Source organism: Salvia hispanica, chromosome 6 (assembly GCF_023119035.1).
Source record: "Salvia hispanica cultivar TCC Black 2014 chromosome 6, UniMelb_Shisp_WGS_1.0, whole genome shotgun sequence".
NCBI lineage: Eukaryota > Viridiplantae > Streptophyta > Magnoliopsida > Lamiales > Lamiaceae > Salvia > Salvia hispanica.
The window spans coordinates 48,207,363-48,230,611 of NC_062970.1; the positions used below are offsets into that span (position 1 = coordinate 48,207,363).

The following is a 23,249-nucleotide window of genomic DNA, read 5'->3' on the forward strand; positions in this document are numbered from 1 at the left end:
GATCAATTGGTGCTTTCATCTAGAGCCAAACGGCTTGGAATAGTAGCCAGACAATGAACTTATCGTAACCAACGAGCACGTTTGGGGCCGACTCAGAGTGGTGTGGAGTGGTGGCCTGGCAAAGAACCAACCGTGACCAATGAGGACGTTGGCCCTTAAAGGAGGGTCGAATATTACAGACTCAATTCCCACATCGGTTGTGAGAACAACTGGTGTGGGGTATATAGGCTAAATGGGCTCTCTCTCCTAACAAGCTAGTGTTTTGGGATGAGTTCTCATGTTTGGTATGTATCTGGAGGGGTCCATGAGACTTATATAGTGGATTAAACTCTTTTAGTACACCGATGTGGGATATTTTTTACATTCATTTTATGTTTCAATTGCCAACAGAGGTAATATTTTGCAATTACTTCCTTTTTACAGTAGTGGGATTTCATCCTTGTTAAACATCCTGTGGTTTTATCAAACATGCGAGTGCAATGTGCATCTTATTTCTGTTGCTGTATTGTCTTGTGTTGGGTATTTTTATTTTGGATTTCCAGCCTTTACTCTTATCGTACGAGCTCGCCTATCCCACATCAACACGCCAGCAAACGCGATCCCAATGTCAAGCCACGTTATCTTCAAAATTATGTTTAATTGAAGCAAGTCCTTATTAGATTCCTTATGTCATTTGTTAATCCTTCCTATTATGGATTTTCTATGTCAGTTTTTCTTCCGGGATCTTTGGAAGTTGAACTGAATATGCTAAATACCTTAGGGAGCTCGTGCCCATCTACTCAACGGCATGGAGGGAAACCTCGAGAAGTTGAACACAAATCTCCTATACTTCCAAGCGTTCCTCAACGACACAGTGAAGATGCGGAAAAGCAATGAGCGAATAGAGCTTATATGGAAGGAGATTCACAATGTCGAAGTAAAATGCTGAAGTAATAGATAGAAATTTGATATGACCATCAAGATTTCTTTTTCTGAAGCCATAAACATAAACGAATTATGATCATAATCAATGATTATCTGAATAACCACATTCGTCTGCAGTTATTGTTGGTTAATTATGCTTAAAACATTTAAGTGAATATCGACTAATTAATGATGTAGAATAACGTCTTATTTCCCGTGTATAATTCTAGCTGGTTGGGCATTGGCCTTGATATTGACGCAACCTGTTATGGGTGGATTGCAATAGTGTAATAATTAGAGATGTCAAATTGGGTCGCCTCATCTGAAATCAAGTCAGCCCTATTCGAATTTTATGCAATTCGTCTCAAAATAAGTATTATAATCACTTTACTTTAAGTTAAAAATATAGTACTCCGTTAATTGTCTGCATATTCTTGATATTTCCTAATGTCTTGGTTGGAGAAACTAAAAAGAAAAATATGTCATTTTAATTGAGACACTTAATTAAGATAGATGAAATAATTCTTTTACATTTAAAGAAAATAATAAAAAAAAATACTACGAACATTCTCATATATATAAATAAAAGAATGTGATCAAATGCAAACTTAGTACAAACTCAAATATATGATCTAGACCGTTAAAAAATGTCAACCAATGACAAAATAGTAGCGATAGAAAAATGTCAACACAATGTCAGTTGATTCTGTGTTGATATTGTGTTGACATTTTTTTATTGCTACTATTTTGTTATTATAGATCATAGTTTTGAGTTTGTAAAATATATGAGTTTGCATTTTATCATTACCCATAAATGAAATTAAAATCCTCATATAAACTTATGCTCGCATAGGGGTGGCGAAACGGGTTACCCGCGGATACCCGCACCCGATAAGTCGGGTACCCATACCCGATTTTAGCCAAATTTGTTGTCCCAACACCCGCCCGTGATATACCGGGATTACCCGATACCCGTGTCGGGTATCCCATACCCGACATTGCGGGTATTCGTGCCCAACACGAAATCCTAATAAAAAATTTGAAAACTATAATAACCGTCAATGTTCCCTAATTTACTTTATTAATATCGATGGTAAACTTTGAATAGATTGAGAATAAAAATGAAGGGATACTCTTTAGCTAATTTCGGTGAGTTTTCTATTGTATGTTAGTTGGAATATAAAATTGTTTCAAAAGAACTTTTAGTATTAATATGGAACGGATGTACTCCCTCCGTCCCATAAAAGTTGAGTCGTATTCCTTTTTAGTCCGTCCCAACAAAGTTGAGTCATTTCCTTTTTTAACAAAAGACAAAACATCTAATCATTCTTACTTTATTCCATCATTTACTTTACTCTCTCTTATCTTTCCTACTTTTTTCATCTCTCCTATTTATTTAATATAAATTCTTAATCTACGTGCCCAAAAATTTTGTATCAACTTTTATGGGACGGAGGGAGTAGTATTAAAAAATGGTACTATATGGCTAATACTACTAATAATAACGGGTATTATCGGGACTAACGGGTATACCCGCGCGGGTAATGGGTATACTAGCTACCCGCAAAACTCTAAAACACACTACCCGTTCCCACGCCATTTCCCATTATCGTCGGATAGCGGGTAGCGGGTCTAGATGGGAATTACCCATTACCCGCTACCCATTTTTCCACCCCTATGCACGCATATATTGTTCCCCAATTCATTTTGAAATTCCAATCGCCACCGCTTCCCGCGTTCCGCAGCCAAGCCCGAGAGCCCCGCCACCCTAATTCTGCCGCGCTCAGCCATCGTCTTCTGCATTGTGCTTCGGTAAGTCATATTCTACATGATCCAAACCTATATTTTTAGGGAAACTAACAAAAAATACAGCAGCTAGTTGTTCTTGTTTTAGATGATTATGATTTCACTATAAGTAATTTGCCTAGAAATGGTTAAAGATTTGATTTTTTTTTTTTTTTTCAATTAGTTTTGTGTGGGAGTTGGTTGCTTGAATTGGTTCCTCTTTTCTTGGTTTCATTGGATGGATGAAAATTTAAATTTGGAGTGTGGGAGTTGACTGAGATTCGAATTTTTTTTGGACTAATATTTGGATTCTAGCTGATCTAGTATATGAAGATTTGCAGGGCATAAACAAGAATTGGAAATAGAGGGATTTTGAAGTCCTAGTAGAGAATTTTCTTAGTACAACATTGAATGAATATAAGAATCAATGGGAAAATTGCCAGATAAATTGCGCTAACATAGTTTAATGACTTATTTACAAGACATTATCGGAACGTAGACCTATGTGACGTTTTATGCAGTAAAACAACTTTGAATTATACTTTATATCAAGTTGTATTCGAATTAAAATCTCGATTTATTGCAAAATCGGAACAAAGAATAGTTCGATAATTTGTAGATGAATTTTAAAGCTACTATGTAAAACCAGAAATATAGCGGAAGTTTAGGAATTTACAAGCAAATACCCCCTTTTGTTGTTAATCCATTTATGGCCATTTTTTGTGTAAAAAAACATTGGCTCTATAAATATTCAGTAGTTTCCTTTTGTATTCATCCACCTTTAACTGTCATATCAAATTCTTGCACATTTAGAAGCAATAAAAATGTCGGATGCCGAAGAAGTAAAGTTCTCATTGAAGGTGATGATAAACAAAGAGAAAACTAAGGTGCTATTTGCAGAATCCGACAGCGATTTTGTAGATGTTTTGTTAAGCTTCTTGACATTACCCTTGGGAAGCATTGTGAATGGTAAGAACTGCAGGTTCGAAGCTGCCACTAGCTGATCGTAGCAGTGGATTTTTTACCCATGAAACAACAACTTTTGTCATCACCGATGATGTACAGATAGTGCCTAATGCAATCGGGCTCGTGCAAACGATCAACATTCTCAACATCGCAGGAATAGAAAGTGCAGAGCAACTAAATGCAACTCTTGGGCTTGATGTGGGAGTTGACTGAGATTTGAATTTTTTTGGACTAATATTTAGATTCTAGCCAAGATTATGATCATAATTATCTAAAAACATCTAAGTTAAGTTTAGAGGCACCATCGATTAATTAATGGTGTAGAATAAAGATTTACCTAATCACAATGAAATTTACTGTTTGATGAATTAATTCATGGTCGATGGTATAATTTGCTTATTCGTCCGGTTCCGGTTCTAACCGGACCGGTTAACCGGTTTTAAATTTTCATAAATACTAGAACTGGAACCGGAACCGGCCGGTTAAGAACCGGTAGATTCCGGTTCTGAACCGGAACCGATGTGTAATTTTAATCCGAATTTATTTATAATTTTTAAATAGTTCAATACATAAAAAATAATAATCCAATATCTAGAAATATAACAAATAATACCTAAAAATTCAAATAAATACAAAAAAAATAAAAACCAACAATACAATAATATTCATATATGGATAGGAGTGATGCCAAATGTAGTAGGTGGTTGGACTACTTTATGTTGCAATTTTTTAATACAAAAATATGAGTTCTAAACTTTATCAATTTAAAAAAAAAAATGAGTTTTAAACATTGAATTCCATTTTCCCTTTTTTTGGCTTAAATAAATATTCAATGAAATTTCCAGTACTAATTGATCTTATTGTGACTTTTTGGTTTATAACGGAACAGTTACTAAAATCGTCTATTAATGAATTGTTACATAAATTTGTTAGTATAAATTTAAATTTCTATCATATGAAATGATATTGTATTTATATAAGTTCTTTTGGAAATTTAAAATAAATTTCAATTAGATTAGATTTATTAGTTATTAAATTATAAAAAAAATAAAATTGAATTATAATCCGATTCCTGGTTAGGAACCAGTCGGTTCCGATTCCGAACCGGAACCGGTTATTTAAAAAGTTGGAACCGATTCCGGTTCCGGAACCGGTTTTTTCGGTTCCGGTTCCTCAATTAACCAGCCAGTTCCGGTTCTGATTCCGGTTAACCGAGAACCGGAGAACCGTTTAACCAGCCCTAGGTGTGGCTGAGTCATCTTCATTTGTTAATTTTTAAAGTCAATGCACTCGATATTAGTTAATAAATAATTGTGGCTGCATTTATTTTCTTCCTGTCACATGGTTTATAATATTATACTTCTGAGCTAATCAATTTTTTTTTAATTCCCAATCAATTTGACCATATTAAGTCCACGAATTTGTAGTTGAAATCCCATCCAGATCTCACACACTTTTCCATTCAATTTACTTTCGCCGACGAAGATAAGAAGAAATAATCGTAAAAGGTATTTTCTCTTCTTTGAATTGTTTCATAATTCACCATTTTATGATTATATGTTGTTTTACATAGATTTTTGAAATCATTTCCTTCATATATTTGTGCTGCATGATTCGGTGAAATGAGTTGAGGAGATTTACTATATTACAAGCATATAAATCGTAATCAAAGAACTTGGTTTATATTCTTAAGGTTTTTTATTTGTTGCTTCATTTTTAGGACCAAATTCAGGATATGGTTTGGATCTTGATTATAATTTTTTAGATCCAGATCCATATAGTTTAGATTATATTTTTAATGATGATTTGATTTGGAAGTAGAGTTATACCAAGGAATATGGATCACAAAGCTTTTAATTAAGTGTATTAAAATATCTAATAAAATTAAAGGGAAACTCTAGAATCTTAATTCAGTAGAAAAAACTATCAGTTATATGCTTATGTGTTTCATTTCATGGTTGGAGTTTATATCATCAGTTTTCATTTTACGACATATTTTGGATTACGTAATTTGTATGGAATATAGTGTTAACAATGATCTAACTGATAATTAATTAATTAATCATGATATTGTGCAGATTTGTGTAAGATTAATTTTGAAATAGAAATGCAATGACGGACCCAGAAAACATTCATAGTGGGGTCGGACGAATTAGCAATAAATCCTAAAGTAACTTTTATCCATTAAGCGACGACCTTTCCACTCGGCATATCAGATCACTAAGGCCGACTTTCGTCTCTACTCGACGTTGTTGATGTAAAATCTTAAAGAAAACTTTTTTGTTTTGATAAATTTTTATAGTTGATGAGTGCATCAAATAGATAATGGTGATATATTTTTGTAAAGTCAGTGAATGTACGGTTAGACAGCTAGTGATATGATATAGTTCTTCATATTCACTTGTAGTAATAATTTACACCCCATTAATTAATGTCACTTTTAAATGATTGATTATAAAATTATTGAAAAACACAGCACGTAATGATATATTGCTGCTAGTCATTCAATCCACAAAGTAAAATTAATAGTAGAAGCATCATCAAGCCATATATACGAAGAAACTCCCTCGGTCTCTCTTTTCAGTTTTCTCTGTAAAACACACACACACAAACAAGCTTATTGAAGAAAAAACAGAAACACGAACACCGTATATAATTCCTTGATATATATATGAATAAATTCATTACCATTTAACAAGCCCAAAAAACAACAATAAACAAGAACCAAAGTTACAATTTTCATCATCTATTTCAAAGAGAGGCTGTCTTTTTTGGGACGAAAGGTTGTAGGTAGGGTCGACCGCTGATCGAAAGCCTGAAATTCAATAGAGATTTTCGGTATTCGTGGTCCCACGGTGGGGTCGGCCGACCCCGCGCGACCCCACCTCCTTCCGTCATTGACTCCCTCCGTTCCATAGTAATGGAGGCGTTTCTTTTCGGCACGGAGGTTAAGAAAAATTGTGGTAGGTGGGTTAAGTAAAGGGGGAATAAAGTGAAAAATGAAAAAGGTAGAGATGAAGAGAGAAAAAAGTAAGAGATAGTAAAGTAGGTGTGAAAAATGTGTTGTTCTTTTACTAAAAAAGATAATGACTCTAGTAGTATGGAACGTACCAAAATGACAAAATGACTCTATTACTTTGGAACAAGAGGGAGTATAACTTATGAGTTAACATGAGACTTCTTTCTCTCCCCTTCAAAACTACTAGTATAAACTACTATTTCATTTGGATCCAAGTCCACATTCATGGGGACACATGGATATTTTGGATCTCGACCCGAGTCTTATTTTTTAAGACCCGGTAAATCTTAACCTAAACATAAAAGACTTGTATTAGATTGAGTTTTGCAAGAGTAGATCTACATCTGACCCATTGTCATCCTGAGCCTAGTGGAGAGCTTGAGCACCCCAACGGAATTTGGTTTCTAAATACTCCCTCTCCATCCCAACTAATTTATTAAAACTTTTGGGCATAGATATTCAAGATATTCATAAATTGTGTTGAAAAGTAGGAGAGATGGAGAGAGAGTAAATTAAATGATAAAATACAATATAAGTGATTGGATGTTTTTTTTTAGTTAAATAAAGAAATGATTCATTTTAGTTAGAACATCTCAAAAGGGATACGACAATCTTAGTTGGGACGGAGACATGGAGTACTAGTTTTATTTTTTGTTATAAATTTTTTGATTTTAGCTTCCTACTTAGTAGAGTTGTTTTCGAATTTATCTTAGTGCTTTTGTACCATTATGGTAAAAATGAAGCAAAATCTGAGATAACCATTACAGAGTAAATATTGTCAATTTTCGTACGTGCAGTTTGCCTATAAGCATGTCAGAGGCCATCATCTTAGGGGTGATAGGGGAACTGGAGAGCTTTCTGATTGAGTTGCCGAAGACCGATGACTTTATTGATTACGAGCCTGAAACACTAGAAGCCCTGAAAGAGGTAATAAAAGAGCTCAGAATGATGTTGGACTTCTTCAGAGACAATAAATCTGAAGAGATGAGCAGGCTTAAAAATTTGCTAGCTGACTTTGCTGAGATGGCTAGAGTTTCAGCGGAACACAAATCGAAGCTGTGGCTTTATGATATCTCCGAGGACCTAGATGCGCTGAGGATGATAAAAAAGTGCATGATGGAGTTTGGAGTTGGTAAGGCGGCGGTGAGTAGCTCACAAAATGGTGGAGAAGGAGACGAAGATGTTGTGGTGGGCTTGGAGAAAGACGTGCAACAGCTTGTGTTTAAAGTGATTCTTAGTGAAGAGATGTGGCTTATTAATAAACCTGTTCTTATCAAAGGGATGGTTGGTATGGGAAAGACAACTCTTGCAAGACAAGTATACAAGCATGCGGCCGTCATTGAAAATTTCAAGCACTGCTGCGCATGGGTAAGCCTTTCTAGTTTTACAAGTAGACATGAGGTGCTTGTGGAACTGATGCGCCAGTTGGTGACACTTGATGGAGTTTCGTTGTGGCTGGAGAAGATGGACAACCAGAGTCTCCAACAGATGCTTTTCTGGAAGCTAAAAGAAATGCCGCAATGGTTTATAGTTCTCGACAACGTGCTGCCAGAAATGCTCTTCGAATCCTTCTTGCTAGACCTTGCACGCCTCTCAAAGCCAAGTATGCTTCTTTATTTCTTATGTTAGAAGAATCAACTCAACATGCTTAAACTTATTCACCTTTTCAGATTGAAATAGATTTTAAAAGAGTAATGGTCAAATTTTTTTCCTAAACATATGAACAAATTACGAATTTGATCCAAAACATTCACTTTTCGAAAAACAGGTCCATAACAAATGAAATCCTTGCCAAAGTGGTCGTTTTTTGACGGTTCCATTAAAAAAAAAGGACTACTTCGTCGACATTTTCATTTGTTATGGACATGTTTTTCAAAAATTGAATGCTTTGGACCAAAATTTGTATTTTGGTCATATGTTTAGGACCTAAATTGACCTTTACAAATTTTAAAATGTTTTCACAAGGCATAGAAATCTTTCAAACTAGATTATAATGTAAGTTGTTTTAATTTAATTCTACTTGTCACCCACAAAACTTATCATATTAGATATATATTGGTTGAACTAATATATCAAAGACTAAAGTTCAAAATTGGTCCTATACAATTTAAATTTGTTAGCTTTTGGTCCTAACAATATGTTTCAGTCCATATTTAACTCAATCAAAATACGTTACGAAACAAAAACTAATTCTTCAGAAGTATATATACACGCACAATGTAGGACTTCCTAATTTCACACCTCAATATCCTTTTCTATCTCTCTTATTGCATTAAGTTCTTAACCTGGTATATAATCAGGGGGTAGATGTAGATTGTTGATCACCAGTTGCCATCAGATTGACGAATTTTTTTACACTCATGAGATGAAAGCTTTGGATTCTGATAAGAGCTGGCAATTGTTTTTGAAAATAGTTGATAAATTCACATGTAATGAGAACAAATTCTCAAAGGACTTGGAGAGGAAGGGCAGGGAGATGTTAAAAAAATGTGAGGGTTTGCCGGTTGCTATAATAGATGATGGAAGGGAGAAAGCAAAGCAGAGACTTTTAGGGATTGAATGGGAAGAACTTTTTTATTCAATTGATTTGAGTAAAACATTGAAGTTGTTGGAACCGATGTATAATAGCTTGGATGAACAACTCAAGTCACAGTCGCCGACGAAGATAAGAAGAAATAATCGCAAAAGGTATTTTCTCTTCTTTGAATTGTTTCATAATTAATTCACCATGTTTATGATTATATGTTGTTTTACATAGATTTTTGAAATCCTTTCCTTCATATATTTGTGCTACATGATTGGGTGAAATGAGTTGAGGAGATTTACTATATTACATAGCATATAAATCTCAATCAAAAGCCCTTGAAGTTTGGGAACTTGCTTTATATTCTTAAGGTTTTTTATTTGTTGCTTTATTTTGGGACCAAATTCAAATATGATTTGGATCTTGATTATAATTTTTGAGATCCAGATCCATTTAAATTTAGATTATATTTTTAATGTTGATTTGATTTGGAAGTAGAGTTATACCAAGGAATATGACTATATGAGTGTATTAAAACATCTAACAAAATTAAATGGAAAACTCTTAAATCTTAATTCAGTAAAGATAAGTGCTTGGTTTGGAACTTCATTTAATTTCGTTCTCATCAACTGCTGTTCTTAGATCACTGTCTTGTTACACCACTTTAAAAGTTTATTTATTCAATTTCAGTTTTATTTTAAGTAGATAATTTCATTACATGGTTGGAGTTTATATCATCAGTTTTCATTTTATGACATATTTTGGATTATGTAATTTGTATGGAATATAGTGTTAATAATGATCTAACGGATAATAAATTAATTAATTATGATATTATGCATATTTGTGTAAGATTAATTTTGAAATAGAAATAATTAGGGTGAGAATACGGTTATCGTGTACTGGGTTTACCCGTACCCAACCCGTTACCCGCCTGATATCGGATACCCAAGATCCAATTTTATGGGATTGGGTATGGGATTTGGTATTGAAATTTAAGATAAATCGGGTATTGGGTAACCCGAATGAGTATTGGGTATTATCTGAATATCAAATTTATTATTTAAAAGCATTTTTAAAATTAGGTTTAGCCATTTTGTGCTTGAAGAGCTGGACTAATTTATTAACTAATTACAACTTACTAGGTTAACTTTTTCTAAACTTATATAAATAAGTCAATCTCTCTTACTTTAAGTCACGGCTTCTCCAAACTCTCACCTCACATTCATCCTTATTCCTTTGGAATAATTATTTTGACTTGAATTATATTATTGGTTGCTTCTACAATTTAATTAAATGTATAACATTTATTATGTTACTTACATATTGAATAACCAATTCCCATAAATATAATTGTATACTTTGAATTAAAAGTGACCCATTTTTGTTCTAGTTTTGTACTACTCCCTTTGTCCCGGCTAAGATGACACATTGCTTAGCCGGCACGGGATTTTAGGAGTTATTGGTTAAAGTGTTTAATTGGAGAGAGAGAAGGTGGGTGTAAGTATTAGAGTAGAGAGATAAAAAAATATGAATATTTTAATAGGAGTAAGAAAAAGTGGTTGAGTGTATTAATTGGAAAGAGAAAGTTACCAAAAAAAAAAGACATGTGTCATCTTAGTGGGGACAAATTAAAAAGGAAAACGTGTCATCTTAAGCGGGACGGAGGGAGTATAAAATAAATGCCACATTAAAGACATTAGTCAATTTAAATATTTTTATATTTATATTAATATATAAAATTTTAATTTTTTTGATTACTCTCTGTCTCCGAAAGTTTGTCACACTTTCTCTACACTATTCTCTCTTACTTTACTCTCACTCCACTTTAACTATTTATTACTCCCTCTGCTCCATGTTAATAGAGTCATTTTTCTATTTAGGGAAGTTCCAAGTTAATTGAGTCATTTTTATTTTTGGTAAAAATTAATTCACATTTTTTACTTTATTCTCTCTTCATCTCTTTTACTTTATTCTCTCTTACTTTTTTCACCAACCATTTAACACATTATTCTTAAACTCCGTGCCGAAAAGAAATGTCTCTATTAACAAGGAACGGATGGAGTATTATTTTTACAAAATGAGTGCAGAAAAAAAGTATGACAAACTTTCATGGACATCGGCAGTAGTTATCAAGAGAATCCGCATTGCGTCTCGATGCCGGCTTGATCTCGTCTCTCCGAGACGAGACTGCATCGAGACGGCGATGCAAAATTTCCCTCCCGTCTCGTCGCGTCCCGTGTCACGCACGGGAGATGCAGCTGGCGAGCCAGTTCGCCACGTGGCGAACTATGGCGCGAGGCGTGACGCCCACTCGTCGGCCCACGAATGGGTGTCATCATGCTGACGCAATAAATACTCCCATCCTCTTTCATTCTACACACAAACACACATCTCTTATCTATTTTTCTTCTCAAATCATCTCTCTTCCCTCTCCAATATCTGTAAAAAGGTCCGGTGACAGAAACTCCGGCGGCTCCGGAGGCTTCGACTTGAACGCGTTTGGCGACTGGGGGGCATGTACAATGTTTTGGGTGCTTTCGGTTCCGGTTCGTCGCTAGGCACCCAAGGCTTGTCGACGTCGGCGGAAACGCCATATTTTGATGTGGATGCATACTATCGTCCCTCCGCCCCGAGGTATGGACAAATGCAGGGATTATCCCAAATTAGGGAGAATGTTCCAGATGAACACACTCTGGAAAACCTTCTGACATGAGCTAGAAGAGGAGGAGAAGGAGGAGCACGAGGAGGAGGATCTAGGCCGTCATCCATATAGCTCCAAGGAGATGATGACTCTATTCAATGCTGGGTCAACACCTCGTACGATCCCATCGTCAGGAATCAACAAACCCGCAAGTGTTTTTGGGAAAAGGTCACCGACGCATACAACAAGCAAAAGCCGACGGGGGCCTGCTGCCGCAACTCGAAGATGCTTCGCAGTCATTTTGACCGAACCGAAAGAGATGTCAAAATTTTTTGCGGGATCTACAAGAATGAAGCGGCGAATTACCAAAGCGGAGCAAGTGGTGCCGATATTCTGAGAGCGGCTTAGCGAGTCTTCAAAGACGACAACAAAAAAGAATTCAAACATGTCGATGTTTGGGAGTCGGTCAAAGACGTTGAAAGGTGGCTGGTAGTATCTAGTCCTGCACGGGGTCAAGCTTGAAATGCATGAAGCACACATTGGGGGGGCCAATACTCGTCTAGTGACGGGGAAGGCAACGCCTCCGAAGAGGTTAGAGGCCCGACAACCGATGTAGGATGCTCCTCCGATACACAACGTCAGCCGCAAGGGAACAAGGCGGCGAAGTCGGCTAGAGGGAGGGGTAGGGGCCGAGGCGAATCAAGCCAGACGGGCTCCCAAGGGCTGCCGACCACCCTAATGTCCATGTACTTCACCGCCACGATGGCGGACACTTCCCGCAATTGAGTTTTGCAAGAGTAGATCTACATCTGACACATTGTCATCTTGAGCCTAGTGGAGAGATTGAGCACCCCAACGGAATTTGGTTTTTAAATACTTCGTTCGTCCCAACTAATTTGAGTCAAAACTTTTGGGCACAGATATTCAAGATATTCATAAATTGTGTTAAAAAGTAGGAGAGATGGAGAAGGAGTAAATTAAATGATGAAATACAATAGAAGTGATTGGACTTTTTTTTTTTAGTTAAGAAAAAGAAATGATTCTTAGGACATCTCAAACAGGAATACGAGTAACTTAGTTGGGACAGAGACCGGGAGTACTAGTTTTGATTTTTTCTTTTAAAATTATTGATTTTAGCTTCCTACTTAATAGAGTTGTATTCGAATTTATCTTAGTGCTTTTCTTCCATTTGGGAAAAATGAAGCAAAATCTGAGATAACCATTACGGAGTAAATATTTTCAATTTTCGTACGTGCAGTTTGCCTATAGCATGTCAGAGGCCATCGTCTTAGGGGTGATAGGGGAACTGGAGAACTATATGCTTAGGTTGCCGTGGACCGATGATTCTATTTATTACGAGCCTAGAACACTAGAAGACCTGACCATCAGGTTGTCGAGGACCAATAATCCTGAAATACTAGCCCTGAAAGAGGTAATAGAAGAGCTCCGAATGATGTTGGACTATTTCAGAGACAATAAATCTGAAGAGACGAGCAGGCTAAAAAATTTGCTAGCTGACTTTGCTGAGATGGCTCAAGTTTCAGCAAAACACATATCGCGGCTGAGCCATTATGCTATCTCCAAGGACCTTCGTGCGCTGAGGAAGATAAAAAAGCGCATGATGGAGTTTGGAGTTGGTAAGGCGGCGGTGAGTAGCTCACAAAATGGTGGAGAAGGAGACGAAGATGTTGTGGTGGGCTTGGAGAAAGACGTGCAACAGCTTGTGTTTAAAGTGATTCTTAGTGAAGAGATGTGGCTTATTAAAAAACATATTCTTATCAAAGGGATGGTTGGTGTGGGAAAGACAACTCTTGCGAGACAAGTATACAAGCATGCGGCCGTCATTGAAAAATTCAAGCGCTGTCGTGCATGGGTAAGCCTTTCTAGTTTTACAAGTAGTGACAATATGTTTCAGCCCCTATTTAACTCAATCAAAATACGTTACGAAAATAAAATTAATTCTTTAGAAGTATATTTACACGCACAATGTAGGACTTCCTAATTTCACACTTCAATATCCCTGTTTGTCTTCCTTATTGCATTAAGTTCTTAACATGGTATAATCAGGGCATCAATGTAGATGGTTGATCACCAGTTGCCATCAGATTAAACAACAGTTGTTTTACACTCATGAGATGAAAGCTTTGGATTCTGATAAGAGCTGGCAATTGTTTTTGCAAACAATTAATAAATTTACAAGTGATGATAACAAATTCTCCAAGGAGTTGGAGAGGAAGGCGAAAGAGATGTTGAAGAAATGTGGGGGTTTGCCGATAGCTATAATAGATGTTGGAAGGGAGAAAGCAAAGCAAAGACTTTTAGGGATTGAATGGGATGAACTTTTTGATTCAATTGATTTGAGTAAAACATTGAAGTTGTTGGAACCGATGTATCTTGAATTGGATGAAGATATGAAGTCTTGTTTCTTGCATATGTCCTTTTTTAAGGAAAATGCAATAATGAGAGAAGAGAAGTTGCACCATGTTTGGGCTGCAAATGGAGTAAGAACAGGAACTACACCATGTGCCAGTTTAGCTGATCGATCCATTATTGAAGTCGTCCACCCGTACCCAGAAATGTATAGAGTGAAAAGGTGTCGCATGAATCCGCTACTACACATGCTATCCATCAAAAAAGCAGAGGAGGAAATAGGCCTTGAGATCTTAAGGAACAATGGAAATGATCGGCCCCTAGAGAGTCCTCGTCATCGTGTTATTCATTGTGGCAGAGCCAAGTTTAATAACTCCACAAATCAAGACAAATTTTATCACTCCACAAATCAAGACAAAAATCTTGTTTCTCTTATCTTACACCTCATTTGTGGCGTAGACGAATTAAATCACTCTACGAATCAAGACAAGTTTCTTGTTTCTCTCATCTTCCATGGAGGTGGTCGATACTTGGACGACGCAGGCCAGTCTTATTGGAAGAGTTTTGAACTCCTCAAATTACTCGACATGGAAGATTTTGGGGCAAAGACTTTATCAGAATCTATCGGGACATTGACTGAGTTAAGGTATTTGGGATTGAGAAACAATTACGTAGAAGAGATCCCACACTCGTTGGGGGGCTTGAAAAGGCTTGAGGTTCTCGATATAGCTTTAAACTTTATGGTGGAGGTGCCGGATATTATCAACGAAATGGGTGGCCTTCGTCTTCTCAACATGTCTGATGTGATTTGCAGAAAGCCTTTGAAAGTAGATGCACTACAAAATCTTAAGACCCTGACCTTCATGTCTATATATTCCTGGACATATGAAGCCTCGAACTTGAAGAAGATGACTAGTCTGTATAAATTGGGTATTGAAGAAATAGATGAATACTCGAATGTAAACGAGCTCTTTCTATCACTAGCTAAGTTGAAGAAACTTAATCACCTTATTCTGAGAGGGTTTCGCTTCAGAATGATGTCTTGTTTGGATGAGATTCGTGTTCTACATAGTCTACGCACTCTGAGGCTAGATGGATACATAGCTAGGCTACCAAGTGCCAATAGTTTCCCTCTTGAGTTAGTTTACTTGGCTTTGGTAAATACTTGTCTTGATGAGGACCCCATGCCAATACTAATGAAGTTGTCTAACCTAAGGCGCCTCAAACTGCGGAATGCATACAATGGTCGAGAATTGATGTTCAAGATGAGAAAACTTGAAATCTTGTGCATCAGTGAGTTGTGGAATCTGAGAAAAGTACGATTTGAAGAATGTAAAATTGTTCGCCTCAAGCAACTAGAAATCACGAATTGTCCACATCTGGAGACACTCCCACAAGAAATTCAGTCGATGAGTTATCTGCAAAAGTTTAAGATGGTAACAACCAAATACATTGCAACAAATATCAAAAATTCAGGCTTGCACTCCAAAATAGTGGAAGTGGATATCAGTCCATAATTCGGTCGAAGTTCGCTGATATCACATCCAACAACCACAAGCTCGCTCATCAGCTCTCACATCAACTGCCACCAAATTCGACCCCAACGTCAAGCAAAAAAGGCCGCTTTAGTTTCCTTATTTCAGTTGTTAATCCTTTTCCCATTCCGGATTTTCTTTGTCGGTTTTATTCCCTGGATCTTGTTGTTTTTTTTCCTCTCTACTTCGAAATTTGCTTTAGAACTAGTATAAGGCTTAAAATACTATGAAAGTCAAAAGGGAACCTTTGAATTTTTTGTGATTCTACACATTCAAGAATATTTTAGCTATGATTGTAAAATGTAGAAATAATAGTTAGAAATTTAATATGAAGATCAAAGGGGGGTGGATGCAATAAGGAAACTACTAATTTCTTGACCCATATTTTACAAATGAAGCCATAAACATAAACGGATTATGATCATAATCATATTTATCTAAACAAGTACAATTGTATATGGTTATTGTTGGTTAATTATGCTTAAAACATCTGAATCAAGATGTATCGATCAATTAATGATATACTAGAATAAAGACTTACCTTATCACAGTGAAATTTATTGTTTCAGCATATGATGCCGGAGTTAGTGGAATAGGAGTGGAGGTGATAATTACACTGTAATGACTAATGAGAATTATACATGTATAATTCTATCTAGTTGGGCTTGGGCCATGATATAGGTCTAACCTATTATGGATGGATTCCATAATAGTTAGAAATTAGAGATGTGAATGGTCCGGCCCATTTAAAAAATTAAATTCATCAGCCCTATTCGAATAGAGGCATAATTAGATTGGGATTTTATCAAGTCAAAAAATTAAATTCATATCAAAATAAGTATAACCACTATGTTTTGAATTAAACTATTTAATTGACATCATATCTTTAATATTTCCTACTTTGTCACCAAGTGTTAGGGCCTAGGGGTGATATGCAATTCCATCAATCGATACCGCCCAAAATGCAATTGTGTGGGAATAAATGAAAAATTGCACGATGTTTGTAAAATGGGTTGACAAGTTAAACTCATATATGGTTTTGATCACTCGATATTTTTTCTATTTTTTCAATAATTTTCATACTTTCATTATAGTATTTCTTTTTAAATTCCATTTCGTTGTATATCTGTAACGGTAATTTATCTATTGAGGACTTTACATTGCCTATACCATCACCTTGTTGCACGTTTGAATTAGGTAAGTTTGATTAGTTCAATGAATTCAAGCGAGTTGAAAAATTATATTTGAGGGACGATAGTGTATAATGCCTCGAATAAAAGATTACCTGTTCAAATTTATAATATTCAAGCATTTAAATTTATATTCATTATCCATAAAAGAAAAGGAAGAGTTTATAAGTGTGAGTGGTTTGATGTTAAAGTAGTAACTGAGGTCAAAGGCCTCATATTGGAGTTCATTTTAAAGCTGCTTTTAAATTAATTTTTTTTTAAATAGACTAGTTCTCTTTAAATTTTTAAATAATTGAATTTTTTATTTAATCGAAATTAATTTACTTTTATACCTCTAAATAACATTTATTTCCATTTTGCAACTTTAGCTCACTGCATGCGCACTGCATTTCATTGTACCATTGACTTCTTATTCAAAGAGCTGTGAAAGCCAAAGAATTTAGATAATAATGACTCAACTTTTAAAATGAAGGAATCTTTAGAACTAATATTTGACACTTCTTATATTAATAATAGTACTCCTTCTTTAAAATAGATACCTTTTCCTTTTTTAATTTATCCTAAAAAAACTTTCTATTTTAAGAAAAAATTCTCTCCTATAAAGTAGAATCATAATCTTTTAATACACTTTTCTTGCGATTAATTTTTTTTAATCGATTTTACGTTAAAATTACTGTCATTTTAAAATATTTCATTTTTAGAGGCTGGAGTGAGTAATTTTTTGTTTGAAAATATCTTTATTGAGTGAGATTCCTCTTGGTAGTTGGAGAGATATAAAATACTACTATTAGTACTTAATTAGGATAAAAGAATTAAGAATTAACAAAATAGCTGGCATGCACCTTGATGCTGCATACTTCATTCAGATGATTAATCCTTCACACTTAATTCATTATAATTATAATTATTTCGAGGAGACTTTAGATTAAATTATGCCATCGAAAACCCCAATATAAGCTGACTAAACTTTTTTATTATTAGTTTATTGTTCTTCGTCAGGTAGTGGTTGATTGATTAGTTTTTTATTACTCCCAAATAATTTAACTTGCTAAAACTTGTCTAAATTGAGTTTAAATCTCTAGAAAGATTTACACTCTACCATTCAATTGAGTATATTTTCCTTGAAATTATTTGATCCATAATTTGAAGTTGTTGCTTGTATTTATGCTTCTTTTCCAATGTTGTGTGTCTTCAAATATAATAAATAATGGTGGCTGCATTTATTTTAATTCCTTTCACATGGTTTATAATATTATACTCGTCTGTGCCAATCAATTTTTTTTTTTATTTTCTCCCATTCAATTTGACCATAAGTCCACGAATTTGAAGTTGAAATCCCATCCAGAATCTGAAAGATCCCACCCACTTTTCCATTCAATTCACAGTCGCCGACGAAGATAAGAAGAAATAATCGCAAAAGGTATTTTCTCTTCTTTGAATTGTTTCATAATTCACCATGTTTATGATTATATGTTGTTTTACATAGATTTTTGAAATCCTTTCCTTCATATACTTGTGCTTCATGATTAGGTGAAATGAGTTGAGGAGATTTACTATATTACATAGCATATAAATCTCAATCAAAAGCCTTTCAAGTTTGGGAACTTGCTTTATATTCTTAAGGTTTTTTATTTGTTGCGTTATTTTTAGGACCAAATTCAAATATGATTTGAATCTTGATTATAATTTTTGAGATCCAGATCCATCCGGTCAAACCGGAATGAATTTTCGTGGACGGAGGTAGTATCTAATAAAATTAAAGGGAAACTCTAGAATCTTAATTCAGTTAAAAAAACTATCAGTTTTATTTCGATTATATGCTTTTGTGATTCATTTCATGGTTGGAGTTTATATCATCAGTTTTCATTTTATGACATATTTTGGATTATGTAATTTGTATCGAATATAGTGTTAATAATTGATAATTAATTAAGTAATTATGATATTATGCAGATTTGTGTAAGATTAATTTTAAAATAGAAATAATATTGGATCTAGATCTGGATCTAATATATTCGTAGACCCTACAAGTCTTATGAATCGGGATCTAATATATTTGAAACTTATAGGTGGTGTTCAGTTTGCTAGATAAAATAATACCAAGATATAATCTAGGATTAAATTGTGAGATTATTTTAGTTGGAGGGGATTATCCATAACTAATTAATAATTATCACGTAATTATTATTTTGGATTGAGTTGAGGGATTCAATCTCTTAAACCAAACACACTACATATTTAATCTAGAGATTCTTTCTCTCCCCTTCAAAACTACTAGTATAAACTACTATTTCATTTGGATCCAAGTCCACATTCAGGGGACACATGGATATTTTGGATCTCGACCGAGTCTTATTTTTTAAGACCCGGTAAATCTTAACCGAAACATAAAAGAGTTGTACTCCCTCCGTTCCATAGTAATAGAGTCATTTTGCCATTTTGGTACGTTCCATAATAATAGAGTCATTTCCCTTTTTAGTAAAAGTCAACACATTTTTCCACACCTACTTTACTCTCTCTTACTTTTTTCTCTCTTCATCTATCTACCTTTTTTATTTTCCACTTTATTCTTCTGTACTTAACTCACCTAACACAATTTTTCTTAATCTCCGTGCCGAAAAGAAACGCCTCCATTACTATGGAACGAATGGAGTATTAGATTGAGGTTTTCGCAAGAGTAGATCTACATCTGACCCATTGTCATCCTTAATATTACTAAAATATCTATTTGGTAAAAATGAAGCAAAATCTGAGATAACCATTACAGAGTAAATATTGTCAATTTTTGTACGTGCAGTTTGCCTGTAAGCATGTCAGAGGCCATCATCTTAGGGGTGATTGGTGAACTGGAGAGCTTCCTGATTGAGTTGCCGACGACCGATGACTTTATTCATTACAAGCCTGAAACACTAGAAGCTCTAAAAGAGGTAATAAAAGAGCTCAGAATGATGTCGGACTTTTTCAGAGACAATAAATCTGAAGAGATGAGCAGGCTTAAAAATTTGCAAGCTGACTTTGCTGAGATAGCTCAAGTTTCAGCGGAACACAAATCACGGCTGAGTCCTAATGATATCTACAAGGACCTAAGTGCACTGAGGAAGATAAAAGAACGCATGATGGAGTTTGGAGCTGGTAAGGTGGTGAGTAGTTCAGAATGTGTTGGAGAAGAAGGAAACGAAGGTGTCGTGGTGGGCTTGGAGAAAGACATACAACAGCTTGTTTTTAAAGTGATTCTTAGTGAAGAAGAGTGGCTTATTCATATGCCTATTCTTATCAAAGGCATGGTTGGTATGGGAAAGACAACTCTTGCGAGACAAGCATACAACCATCCGGCCATCATTGAAGAATTCAAGCGCTGCCGTGCATGGGTAAGCCTTTCTAGTTTTACAAGTAAACATGAGGTGCTTGTGGAACTGATACGCCAGTTGGTGACACTTGATGGAGATTCGTTGTTGCTGGAGGAGATGGACAACCAGAGTCTCGAACAGATGCTTCTCCGGCACCTGGAAGAAATGCCACCATGGTTTATAGTTCTCGACAACGTGCTGCCAGAAATGCGCTTTAAATCCTTCTTGCTAGACCTTGCACGCCGCTCAAAGCCAAGTATGCTTCTTTACTTCTTATGTTAGAATCAATTCTGCATGGATAAACTTATTCACCTTTATAGATAGAAATAGATTTTGAAATGCTTTTACAAGGCATAGAAATCTTTTAAACTAGATTATAATTTTAATTGTTTTAATATAATTCTACTTGTCACGGACAAAACTTATCATATTAGATATATACTCCCTCCGTCCCGCTTTAGGAGTCCCGGTTGATTAATTTTGGGCGTCCCGCTTTAGGAGTCCCGGTTAATATAAATTAATAAAAAATGCCTACAAAGTGTTAAAAGTGGGTCCCAACATCCACTAAAACATTTATTTATTGGACACTCAACTAAAAGTGGATCCCAACATCCACTACAATATTTATTTATTACACATTAAACACTTGGTCTTGTACAATTGCACTAAAAACCATTTTGGTCCTAATATATCAAAGACGAAAGTTCAAAATTGGTCTTGTACAATTGCACTAAAAACCATTTTGGTCCTACACATTTTAAGTGTGTTAGCTTTTAGTTCTGACAATATGTTTCAGCCCATATTTAACTCAATCAAAACACGTTACGACACAAAAACTAATTCTCCAGAAGTATATGTACACGCACAATGTAGCACTTCATAATTTCACACATCAATATCCTTCTCTGTCTCCCTTATTGCATTACGTTCTTAACATGGTATATAATCAGGGCATAAATGTGGATTGTTGATCACCAGTTGCCATCAGATTTTCGAAAAACTATGGATTTACACTCATGAGATGAAAGCTATGGATTCTGATAAGAGCTGGCAATTGTTTTTGCAAACAATTAATAAATTTACAAGTGATGACAACAAATTCTCAAATGATTTGGAGAAGAAGGTGAAAGAGATGCTGAAGAAATGTGGGGGTTTGCCAATAGCTATAATAGATGTTGGAAGGGAGAAAGCAAAGCAAAGACTTTTAGGGATTGAATGGGAAGAACTTTTTGATTCAATTGATTTGAGTAAAACATTGAAGTTGTTGGAACCGATGTATAATAGCTTGAAAGAACATCTCAAGTCGTATTTCTTGCATATGTCCTTTTTTAAGGAAAATGCAATAATGAGGGAGGAAAAGTTGAAACATATTTGGGCTACAAGTGGATTAAGAAATGGAAATAAATCATGTGCCAGTTTAGCTGATCAATCCATGATTGAAGTCGTCCACCCATACCCAGAATTCCGTAGAGTGAAAAGGTGTCGCATGAATCCAGTACTACACATGCTATGCATCAAAAAAGCAGAGGAGGAAATAGGCCTTGAGATCTTAAGGAACAATGGAAATAATCGACCCTTAGAGATCCCTCATCATCGTGTTATTCATTGTGGCAGAGCCAAGTTTAATCACTCTACGAATCAAGACAAGTATCTTGTTTCTCTCATCTTCCATGGAGGTGGTCGATACTTGGAAGACGTACGCCAGTCTTATTGGAAGAGTTTGGAACTCCTCAAAATACTCGACATGGAAGATTTTGGGGTGAAGAATTTATCAAAATCTATCGGGACATTGACTGGGTTAAGGTATTTGGGATTGAGAAACAATTACGTACAAGAGATCCCACACTCGTTGGGGGGCTTGAAAAGGCTCGAGGTTCTCGATATAGCTTTAAACTTTATGGTGGAGGTGCCGGATATTATCAAGAAAATGGGTGGCCTTCGTCATCTCTACATGTCTGATGTGATTTGCAGAAAGCCTTTAAAAGTAGATGCACTTCAAAATCTTGAGACCCTGACCTTCATGTCAATATATTCTTGGACATATGAAGCCTCGAACTTGGGGAAGATGAGTAGTCTATGTAAATTGGGTATTGAAGACATTGATGAAAACTCAGATGTAAGCGAGCTCTTTCCAGCACTAGATAAGTTGAAGGAACTTGATCACCTTATTTTGAGAGGGTTTCGCTTCAGAATGATATCTTGTTTGGACGAGATTCGTGTTCTACATGGGCGTTACAACATAAGCACTCTGAGGGTTGATGGATGCATAGCTAGGCTACCAAGTGCCGATAGTTTCCCTTATGGGATAGAGTACTTGGCTTTGGTAAATACTTGTCTTGATGAGGACCCCATGCCGATACTAATGGAGTTGCCCTACCTAAGGCGCCTCAAACTGCGGAATGCATACAATGGTCAAGAATTGGTGTTCAAGATGAGAGAACTTCATATCTTGTGCATCAGTGAGTTGTGGAATCTGAGAAAAGTACGATTTGAAGAAAGTGAAATTGCTTCCCTCTGGAAACTAGAAATCACGAATTGTCCACATCTGGAGACACTCCCACAAGAAATTCAGTCGATGAGTTATCTGCGAAAGCTTACTATGGTAACAACCAAACACATTGCAACAAAGATCAAAGATTCAGACTTGCTCTCCAAAATAGTGGAAGTGGATATCAGTCCATAATTAACACTAATGAACAAGTAACCACAAAATTGATGGAAATTGTCAAATGAAAGATTAAGATTCACCTCACCGAGCCCAACGGTCACATTCACGAACTCTGCACCTTCTATTCCTGTTGTTTTAAGTATGCTTATAGTTTGCACGAGCCCTTTTGCATCAGACACTATCTGCAAATCATCACTGATGATGAAAGTTACCGTATTTACAGCAAATAAACCGTTGCTACGATCCGCTTGAGATAGCTTCCGACTTGCATCTCTTTGTATAACAAATCCCCAAACAC

At 35.6% G+C, this 23,249-nt stretch overlaps 2 protein-coding genes across 2 annotated transcripts; both read left to right on the forward strand.

Annotated features, from left to right (window-relative positions):
* Positions 1–7,745: 7,745 nt before the first annotated feature.
* Positions 7,746–15,953, forward strand: LOC125193437 (disease resistance RPP8-like protein 3). The gene is made up of 2 exons (XM_048091226.1): positions 7,746–8,276; positions 13,909–15,953. The coding sequence occupies exons 1-2, from the start codon at positions 7,772–7,774 to the stop codon at positions 15,726–15,728; spliced, it is 2,325 nt and encodes a 774-aa protein (XP_047947183.1). The 5' UTR covers positions 7,746–7,771; the 3' UTR covers positions 15,729–15,953.
* A 3,790-nt stretch (positions 15,954–19,743) lies between these two features.
* LOC125195632 (disease resistance protein RPH8A-like) lies at positions 19,744–22,966 on the forward strand. The gene is made up of 3 exons (XM_048093763.1): positions 19,744–20,539; positions 21,234–21,438; positions 21,478–22,966. Exons 1-3 carry the CDS (start codon positions 19,747–19,749, stop codon positions 22,964–22,966), a joined length of 2,487 nt encoding a protein of 828 aa, XP_047949720.1. The 5' UTR covers positions 19,744–19,746.
* The last annotated feature ends 283 nt before the right edge of the window (positions 22,967–23,249 follow it).

Bases quoted from the DNA above. Each gene is read 5' to 3' on its own strand.
- LOC125193437 (XM_048091226.1), top strand. From the start codon at position 7,772: ATGATAAAAAAGTGCATGATGGAGTTTGGAGTTGGTAAGGCGGCGGTG. The intron at 8,277-13,908 runs GTATGCTTCTTT...TGGTATAATCAG, and splicing joins TGCACGCCTCTCAAAGCCAA to GGCATCAATGTAGATGGTTG.
- LOC125195632 (XM_048093763.1), top strand. From the start codon at position 19,747: ATGTCAGAGGCCATCATCTTAGGGGTGATTGGTGAACTGGAGAGCTTC. The intron at 20,540-21,233 runs GTATGCTTCTTT...GTATATAATCAG, and splicing joins TGCACGCCGCTCAAAGCCAA to GGCATAAATGTGGATTGTTG. The intron at 21,439-21,477 runs GCCAATAGCTAT...GGAGAAAGCAAA, and splicing joins CTGAAGAAATGTGGGGGTTT to GCAAAGACTTTTAGGGATTG.